The sequence below is a fragment of the Oryx dammah genome, unplaced genomic scaffold (assembly GCF_014754425.2).
Source record: "Oryx dammah isolate SB20612 unplaced genomic scaffold, SCBI_Odam_1.1 HiC_scaffold_3, whole genome shotgun sequence".
Taxonomy (NCBI): domain Eukaryota; kingdom Metazoa; phylum Chordata; class Mammalia; order Artiodactyla; family Bovidae; genus Oryx; species Oryx dammah.
Window position 1 is genome coordinate 116250658 of NW_024070187.1, and position 10080 is coordinate 116260737.

Here is a 10080-nt window from a genome sequence, read left to right on the forward strand (position 1 = left end):
TGCCCTGTGTTCTGCTACAGAACCAGCTACTGTTCAGGACCCCTTGCCTCACTGATTATGCTCCCTGTTTTCCCTCCTGGCTAGAGGCCAAGCTCCTCAAGTGTCTGTCCAGGCACAGTGACAGACGGCACTCAGGAGGACTCATCTGGATGAACGGGTGGGGACACTCAGAGCCACTCTTCGGCAGGGCCGCTGGGTACACGGCAGGTGCTACTGTAGGCGGGGCTGCCTGGATGCTGGCGGGCATGAAGCTCACGCAGGGTCACCTGAGCTCACTTCAGAAGCTGCATTTCCTCCAGGAAACACTGGCACCTTGGCACGCTCACCTCTGCCAGCAGTGAGGTGTGGATCTTCATCAGGATGCTGTCCATCTCACCGAGCTTGGGCCCGATCAGGGGGCTGTTGGGGCCAGAAATGTGGCCGATGTGGTCCAGCCCGAGGTAGTGCAGGATCAACACATCCCAATCCTGCCTTTTTAGTACTTTATCCAAATGCCTTGTGACATTATCATCCACCTTTAAAGGGGAAAAAGCACGTATCAGTAGCTTCCCTCATACCCCTTGTGTTCACTCTTCAGTGAAAAGTTACCCGGTTATTTTCAAATCTAGTGGTTTTTTTTAGGTACTCGGATTCATGGGAGTTTGCAAAGACCACAAAACAAAACAAACCTCCAAAATAAAAACTGTCTTAAAAAATGTTTGCATTAGATCAAGCTTTCATTAATATTTTTATGTCTCTGAGTTATGAACAGAACATATTATAATTGAAATGCACAAGGGTTGTTCTGACAACAATTCTGTAAGACCACTACTGGAGCATGAACTAAAGCTGATCAGATGACCAAGTTCAACAGGTACCAGGTTGTTATGAGGCAACTAAAGGCTAAGGGCAGTTGGGTTAGACAGAACAGTACCCAGAGTTCAAGAAACCAGCGGAATGAAGCTGAGGGCATGTGTGTCCTATAAGAACGCTGTTCAGGGAGGAAAGAGACACTCAGTGGTTCCCAGTCAAATAGCCCCCAACAGACCCATTAGCCTGGAGAGCCCTGACTCCTCCGATGGCCCTTCTCCCTTCCACTGAAGACTCTACCGTGAAGAGAAGTACTTCTGAGTGGTCATACGCAGGAAGGGCAGTAACTGCTGTGTCCATACAGGTCACCTTCAGTGAAGCAGACAGTCCACAAGGCCAAGCTAGTGGACCCATCCAGCGCCAGCTCAGACTTGGGGCGCCTCTGCCCCGTGGGCCAGCTTTCTCACTGTGGGTCTAATTATGCCATTTTCCTCTTTGGAGGCTGCACACCCAGCGCAGGGTCGATGCCTCTTGGGACCAGGCTCACCCAGCACACTCACGCTGCCAACCCCATAAAACAGCTGTGAGGCAGGATTCCTGGCAGACCACGAAGACCTCGGGCTCTGCCATGCACAGATGCTGTCAAAACTCAGGCTGAGGGACTCCTCCTGGGAAGCCCTTCCTGACTGTTGGTACCTATCGACAGGCATCTATCTGGGCTTTAGGGTCAGAGAACTAAGCTCACACCTGTGTCAGGGTTATGTTTCTGGCTTGGAGCTGATAATGGGAAGGAACAAGGTTTTCACTCTCCATGCTATTCTAAATGTACTAATAAAATGTACATACAACGCAATGTTGCCCCTTGCTAAGAACAGGGTACCAGGCTGTCTCATTGGATATATTTTTCTTAAAAACTGACCTCTGTATAATCTGATACAAAAAAAGAGGTTGTTCCATCGTATTCCACAAAGTGCTTTGGAAATAATTTCACCCATGTTTCATCTCCATAAAAGATGATTCTTTTCCCAGCAGCTTTGGCTCGTGTGATCACATTGTCTTCCAGCAATGTAGGGGAATTGAGGTTCCTGACGACATCGATGAAGCCAGGGAGGCTCCCTGTCAGCAACGCCTGCGGGAGGGAGCACTCAGGAGTCAGTCCAGGGAATCTGCCCATGGTGTCCAGGTGTGGTGTGGTGATCAGGGACGGAAATGACTTGATGACTAAAGGAGGCAAGCATAAAGCTAAAGTGACCCCAGTACTGAAGGCTGGGTCAGTATTAGGACAAAGCAGGGCACAGATTCTGGGCAAAACCAGCGAACTAAGTAGTGAAGAACTGACCGTATTTCAGTTAATGAGGATAAAGGAGGCAGCGGTGGGGTAGCCAGGTGATAGCTGTGGTCAAAAAGGCAGCGATGGACTTTAAGAACTGAAGCAGATGGCGAAGGGTGGCAAGAACTCTGTATGTCCAAACCCACTGACTGGTCCTCACCTAAGCTTCAGATCTGACCCATGCAGCAAGTAAACTCCTGATCCTAAAATCCAGCAATTCTATTGTCCACCCCTGAGAAAGAATAGCTTCCCACTCACCCAGGGAGGAAAGCAGCCTCTAAACAAGAATTCTCAGGAATTCTCACAGTAACTGGCCCAGGGATGCTGGTAGGACACATTTCCCACCCCATCCCCAACCCCCCTGCCAACCGCTGCCAACACACCCTAATTACTGAAAACGTGGGTGGGTGTAACATGTCCTCACAACTTTCTGATACAGAATTAAGTCAATCACTCCCCCACCCCACCCCTGCACTTCAGCAGGGTCTAAATGGGTCACGGGTCTTTGGGATCTGGAGTGAGCTTGCAACCCCCAACACTGGCATCCAGGGACCTGTGTGATAAAAATAAAAAGGGATCTATCTGGACAATGTGAACAGTGTAACAATTCTGCCAAGACCTCCCTATCAGCAAATTAACAAAAATGAGTCAGTCTTGGACTTGGAGAGTGAGGAACTTGGCAAATCCTCTCCTCCAAGAGCAATGATAAATCTGGATATAACTGTCAAAAACCACCACTACAGGACTTTGAAAACTCAGTAAGGATGTACACACTGAAACGTTCTTATTCAACACAAACTTTCAAATTCCAGTAGAAGCTGTGAGTACTTGTGGTGTTTTACCATGGGCAGAGGTGACAGAATTCCAGCTGAGCTATTTAAAATCCTAAAAGATGATGTGGTTAAAGTGCTGCACTCAATATGCCTGCAAATTTGGAAAACTCAGCAGTGGCCATAGGACTAGAAAGGGTCAGTTTTCATTCCAATCCCAAAGAAGGGCAATGCCAAAGAATGTTCAAACTACTGTACAATTGTGTTCATTTCATATGCTGCTGCTGCTGCTGCTAAGTCACTTCAGTCGTGTCCGACTCTGTGCGACCCCATAGACAGCAACCCACCCGGCTCCCCCGTCCCTGGGATTCTCCAAGCAAGAATGCTGGAGTGGGCTGCCATTTCCTTCTCCAATGCATGAAAGCGAAAAGTGAAAGTGAAGTTGCTCAGTCGTGTCCGACTCTTAGCGACCCCATGAACTAGCAAGGTTATACTCACAATCCTTCAAGCTAGCCTTCAGTACATGAACTGAGAACTTTCAGATGTACAAGCTGGGTTTAGAAAAGGCAGAGGAACCAGAGATCAAATTGCCAACAATCACTGGATCATGGAGAAAAGCAAGGGAATTCCGAAAACAAACAAATCAAAAATCAAAAACAAACACACACAAAAAACCCATCTACTTTTTTACTGAGTACACAAAAGACTTTGACTGTGTGGATCACAAAAAACTGGAAAATTCTTAAAGAGATGATACTACCACCTTACCCACCTCCTGAGAAACCTGGACTGGTTCAAAATTGGAAAGGAGTACGCCAAGGCTATATGTTGTCACCTGCTTATTTAACTTCTATGTAGAGTACATCATGTGAAATGCCCGACTAGATGAATCACAAGCCGGAATCAAGACTGCCAGGAGAAATATCAATAACCTCAACTATGCAGATGATATCACTCTAACGGCAGAAAGTGAAGAGGAACTAAAAAAGCCTCTTGGTGAGGGTGAAAGAGAGTGAAAAAGCTGGCTTGAAATTCAACATTAAAAAAACTAAAATCATGGCATCCAGTCCCATCACTTTATGGCAAATAGAAGGGGAAAAACTGTACACAGTGGTAGATTTTATTTTCTTGGGCTCCAAAATCACTGCAGACAGTGACTTTGCCAACAAAGGTTCATATAGTCAGAGCTATGGTTTCTCCAGTAGTCCTGTATGGATATGAGAGTTGGACCATAAAGAAGACTGAGAGCCGAAGAATTGATGCTTTCGAACTGTGGTGCTGGAGAAGACTTCTGAGAGTCCCTTGGACAGCAAGGAGACCAAACCAGTCAATCCTAAAGGAAATCAACCTGAATATTTGCTGGAAGGACTGATGCTGAATCTCCAATACTTGGGCCACCTGATGCAAAGAGCCAACTCATTAGAAAAGACTCTGGGATGCTGGGAAAGATTGAAGGCCAAAAGAGAAGGGGGCAGCAGAGGATGAGACGGTTAGATAGCAACACTGACTCAACAGACATGAATCTGAGCAAACCCTGGGAAACAGTCAAGGACAGATGAACCTGGTGTGTTGCAGTTCACGGGGTTGAAGAGTTGGGCATGACTTACTGACTGAAAAACATGTTCCCCTCTCGCATACTCAGCCATGAATAACAAGAGGGGCCCACCCAATTTGGTGCTCCATCGAAAAGTCCCATGCCAGGGACAAACTGGAAACGGGGAAGGCCAGCGTCATGGCTCTCTGAGGCTTCAATGCTGGTTGTAGAAACACGGAACAGAGAACTCAGAAATGGAGTCTGGGGCATGGGATGATTGCTGCAGACCTCTGTGAGCTCCCACACATTCCTGCAATCTGGAAGGCTGCGTGCATACATGGCGTGAATGTACACCCAGGAGAGAACAGAGAGGACTGTCTGGATAACAGAGAGAGCTATCTGTTCCTTCCAGCTGTTTGAGACTTGCTCAGACAGACAGTAAGAGTTAGGGAGATGCATTAACTGCCTGAAGATGAGTGTGTGGCCCAAACCACACACAGGTCCCTTTGCCGAGGGCAGAGGCCACATCACATGTGTCTTTAAGCACACCCTCTGACCAGGCATTGGGTCACCACTCAGCCATGCTCACCTGGCTGCCCCTCAGGAAGACTAGCTTTAAACAAACAAGAGCAGAGAACTCAGTGAGTGTACATCTCAGGGTCTCATGAGAAAGAGACTCCAGAACTAGCTTCAGCAAGCCAACAAAACAAGTGACAGCTGCCACCACTCCAGGGATGGGGATCAGAGCCCAGGGCTGTGGTGGCAGTCACACGGGTGTATACAGCTGTTAAATCTCATCAAGTTATATTACACTGTACTATATGAAAATTCTGTCTCAATGAGGCTATTTTTCAAAACTTGGCCTTTCCATCCTCGGATGAGCATCTTTTCGCCCTTTTGTTCTGTGTGTGTGTAATCACAAATATATAAAGTACACATTTTATCAAAACGGTAACTATATAAATAATTCTGCAACTTGCTTTTTTCACTTAATCTTTCTACAGAAAGCATACAGGTATTTCACTTTTTTTTTTTTTTTAAACAGCTACAGTACTCCAGAGTTTGGAAGTACAGTATATTTATCCAAGACTGATTTAATGACCACTGCTTTAAAAAGCTTCCAGTTTGGAAGTGCCATTGGCGCTGCGATGTGAAGGCAGTGTCGTCTAGGTGAGGCAAAGCGGGGCTTTCCAGAGTGAAACACAGCAAACTGTGAAAACCCCACTGTGAAAGGGGGTGGCACACGTGGGGAACGTGTGATCTGCTGGATAAAAGACACAGGATGGGGAGACGGGCTTAGATGAGGGTGAAGAGAGAACAAAGGCAGGACCACGCACCCTGAGGCCTGAGTTAGGAGGCAGAGTGTGAGCCGCTGGGGGCTGTTGGGAGTAGAGCAGAGTGACCTATCTGTTCGGACAGGTTCTGGGTGAGAAGACGTGCTGGCAAGGGTTTTACAGGCTGAGATCACAGCAGACTGGACGAGGGTGGCAGTAGTCCAGGCTGAGTCTAATTCAGTCACATGAACAGTGTAAAGAGATCTGCTCACCTCATTTCTTGTGAAGAGTGTTACCATTAGCCTTTCAGTGTTTACAGCGTGCTAGACAGACTGTTTGGGTGCCTTTGATCTGATACGAGCAGAGGTAAGACTCTTTCACGTGCTCACGGCCTTTCAGTCTCTTCCTGTGGATTCTTCACATCCTTTGTCCAGCTGCCACCACACTGCTGCCTCTGACCAGATCTTCCTACGTATTATGGGATTTACATCGTTTGCTGTGTTAACTGTAAATAATTTCCCTCATTTATCGTCAGCTGACTTTTGTTTATAATGTCTTCCACCACTTAGGGTCGAATCTGTCCATCTCTTCCTCTGGGCTTTCATAAGACACTTCCCTCCTCCTCCCACTAGTTTGAGTTCACATTTACATTTTCAAGAAGGGCAGGGACTAGCTGGTATCCCCTTCAGCCCAGGACACATGCAGGCAGCAACCGAGTTACAGCTGAGAGCCTATGACTGTAAGTGAGTGCCCGTCTTTGGCTCCCTGGAGGCTTTCCTGGGGCTGCTGTGGTCTGGGAAGCAGCAGTGTCTTGTCTTCTGAGAATTGAGCAGGGCTCTGCAGAGGCTACTGAGGGAGGTTCTGGCCCGGGCACCTCACTCTGCAGTGTCACTGAGGACACACGTGGCCAGCAGAGGCTCTAGACGCAGACACACACAGGCTTAGGCTCGGTTCCTGTGTCAGCTGAGACTGTCACCACCTCAAGCCTGCTTCCCCATCCGGGAAACGAAGAGAGTTGCGCCGACACCACGGCGCCTCGTCCGTGGGCTGTGGTCAGAGGGCAGAAACCAGTGCCTGCACCACGGGCACGCTGCAGCCAGTGGGAACTGCTCATTACTGCAACTATCAGTTCCCCCAAAAGGAAAGGCATTCATAAGTTATTTACAATGTTATACAAGTTACTGTATGATCTTGGCTTCCCTCATGGTTCAGTTCGTAAAGAATCCACCTGCAATGCAGGAGATCCTGGTTTGATTCCCGGGTTGGAAAGATCCCCTGGAGAAGGGAAAGGCTACCCACTAGAGTGTTCTGGCCTAGAGAATTCCATGGACTGTATGGTCCATGGAGTCACAAAGAGTCGGACACGACTGAGCTACTTTTACTTTCACTTACTGTATAATCTTAACACAGAACAGAATTTGAACATGCTACTGGGAACTTCCCTGGTGGCTCAGACGGTAAAGTGTCTGTCTGCAAGGCGCAACACCCGGGTTCAATCCCTGGGTCAGGAAGATCCCCTGGAGAAGGAAATGGCACCCCACTCCAGTACTCTTGCCTGGAAAATCCCATGGACAGAGGAGCCTGGTGGGCTACAGTCCATGGGGTCGCAAAGAGTCGGACATGACTAAGCGACTTCACTTTCACTTTTCACTAGAGACATCGGTCTTGAAATTTTAAAACTGTGTTTCATGACAATTGTATCAGCACCTCCAGATGAACTAAGTGGAAGCAGGGCAGGGGACACACTCTTTAGTGCGTGCCTTACCTGATCCTATCAATTCCAGAGCTGTAAACTCCTAACTCCAGGATGGAGTTCCTGTATACTATTTCCTCACTGGTGAAGAATGAGGAAAAAGAACTTACAAGGACCCAACACGAAACACTCGTTTGGTGAAATGAAACAAACTGGAGATAGGAGGACCACACTGGTGGATGTGAAGGACTGAACTGAACCTAGAGCAGGAATGCTCATATGCTTTTTCTTACAAAACCACCTAGATTTCTAGTAACACTTTTCCTACCAAAATGACAGAGGAATGAGTTCCTTCCACACTTCTGCTGATAGGACAGAGAATCAATGATCCTGACGGTCATGAGCCTGGATGCCTTTCTTCCAGCTTCCACAGGACTCTTCAGCAGAATGACTGCTCACTGAGAAGCTGTTCCTGAGCAACCTAACTAGAGGGGGCCTCTGCCACTGCCCATCACTCTCTTCTTGTTCTCCTCCTCAATTTCTTCCGTAGCACTTACCACTTACTGAAACTGTTCTGACTATTTATTTGTATACTTACATATTTTCTGTCCCCTCAATTATAAAGTAAGCTTCATGAGTATAGGATAGTTGCTGTCTTGTTCTTCACTGAATCCCATGAAGGCAGAGATACTATTTTAAGAAAAAAGTTTTTGAGCCAATAAATAAAGCTTTACCCTTTGCTTTCTCTATAGTTCTTGAGTAAAGCACTATGCATGCCAAGCCCCACCCACTAGGCTGAACACCTGAAGGTGGTTTATACAGGAAAAGCAGACATATCTGCCGAGGCCAGGGCATGTTGATTGGTCACTGTATATACTAAAATACTGGATGAGTCATTTATTTCAGTTTGCTTCCTCATCCATAAAATCAAGAGGTTGAACTAGATAACCCTAGAGGCTCCTCTCAGAATTCTAACTGACTCACTGATGATTAAAAACAGCAGGCTAGCAAAGAAGATGGTATCTCCTGGATTAGACTGGCCGAGAAGATCTGACCCTAAATCTGCTATGCTTCCCATGAGGCGTGAGCTCTGGCTCCCTGACACAGGGCGTAAACCATGAGTCCTAGCTCCAGTCTATCTGGAAGGCTTCGTCAGCATTCTATTGCTCCAGCCAGGAGGACAGCACCGAAGTAGTTTCCACTTAGCTAAAACTGGGACTCCAAGTAAAAGACAACAGAACATTCTTCTAAAGCTCTGAAGGAGCCAAACCATGATCTATAATATATTAAGTCAAACTGTTTACCTTGATTCGAGGCATAGTAACTGTAGGTGGCTTTGCTTCAGCCACAAAACTGAGAGATGATCCTTTTTCCACAAGATAAGTTGTGTAGGGCATAAATTTCACACCCTTTGATCCAAACACAAAATCATCTCTCAAGGCATCTATCAGCATAATAACAACTTTACTGAAGAGAGGTGGTGGAGGCTCGGTCCAGTTGGAACTGGCTCCTAAAGTGTTTGAAAAAGAAAAAGGAAATTGAGTTTTAAATTCATTTTTAGTATCCAGGAACTTTATGATCTGTTTTCTCCCTACTTCTCCAGCACACACGCTGTCACATCTAGACATCCTGACCCAAAGGGAAGGGCCTGTTCTTGGAAAACGACGCTGAGGTCAGAGGGTGGGTGACAAGTAAGCTCAGGAGGCCCCATATTGAGGACAGAATTGTCCTTAGCATTGGGGGTGTGCTGACACTGGGGAGTTCCTTCTTTCGAGTCCTACAATGGGATATCAGGGAGCTTGATATAAATAGTGCTGCAGGAAACGGATGGGCGAGCATTTACAAACTGTCTTTCCATAGTTACTAGCTAGCCTTGTGTTGATTTTTTCCAAAACGCGAGTTCTTTTACCTAATAGTTATTGCTGGGTATTTGAGGGCTCTACGCAGGGAGGTCTTTACTGGAAAAAACAGGCCCTTGGAGGAAAGCCACAGAAGAAAACACGAGAGGTCGCAGGAATCTTACCTGCTGTGTCTTACTGAGCAAAAAGCATGCCTGGAACAGGGAGTGACCCAAACATCTGCTCAGGGAAGGGGGTTGCAGTTCACTGGATGAGTACAGCTGGGGACAGTCTTATTTTTTATGGGTACAGAGAGCTTACTTTGCGGTGACCAGGGACGAAGATCTTAGTGGGCCTGGTAGTTGTGCTGGCCACAAAGTTGTAGGATACAGAAAAGGAGGCTGGAGAGGCAAGAAGGGTATCCTAGGAGGTTGGGATCAGAATGGAAGAGACCCTCCCCGGGAGCCCCTGGAAGAAGACGAAGAGGGGAGGCTCATAAGGGCACAAAGCAGGTCCCCGGGGAGCAGAGACGGTGGCGGGAGGGGGGCGCAGTCGTACCAGCAGAGGGTTCGGGCGCCGGGGACTCTGCTTGCCGCTCCGTTCCGGAAAAGACGGGAGCCGGGAAGAAGCCCCGGAGGAAGAGCGCGACGCCGAGCACCTCGATCACGACGCAGCCGGCAGCGAAGGTCCCGGAGCCCAGCCGCATCGTGCCCACCCTCCGCGCCGAGATCCGGATTCCCGGGCACCGGGTCACTTCTCGCCCAGAAGCAGAGGCTCTCGTCTCCACCGCCGCCGAGCAGGCGAGAGCCGCAGCGCCCGACAGAGTCCCTGCGTCCTTTCCGCGTCCGCCGT

The 10080-nt window shown here is 48.0% G+C and overlaps 1 protein-coding gene across 4 annotated transcripts in view; it reads right to left on the reverse strand.

Moving 5' to 3' along the window:
- PIGG (phosphatidylinositol glycan anchor biosynthesis class G) overlaps window positions 1–10080 on the reverse strand; it is a 41553-nt gene extending 31473 nt beyond the window's left edge. For 2 of the 4 annotated variants that reach the window (XM_040237741.1, XM_040237739.1), the window contains exons 1-4: window positions 9787–10080; window positions 8695–8900; window positions 1709–1918; window positions 327–515 (exon numbers count right to left, since the gene is read on the reverse strand). In XM_040237741.1, coding sequence (XP_040093675.1) covers window positions 327–515; window positions 1709–1918; window positions 8695–8900; window positions 9787–9934 — 753 coding nt within the window. In that variant the 5' untranslated portion in view covers window positions 9935–10080. Of the gene's footprint in view, window positions 1–326; window positions 516–1708; window positions 2011–8694; window positions 8901–9413 lie in introns of all 4 variants that reach the window. The other 2 variants (XM_040237743.1, XM_040237740.1) reach the window with 2 other exon arrangements.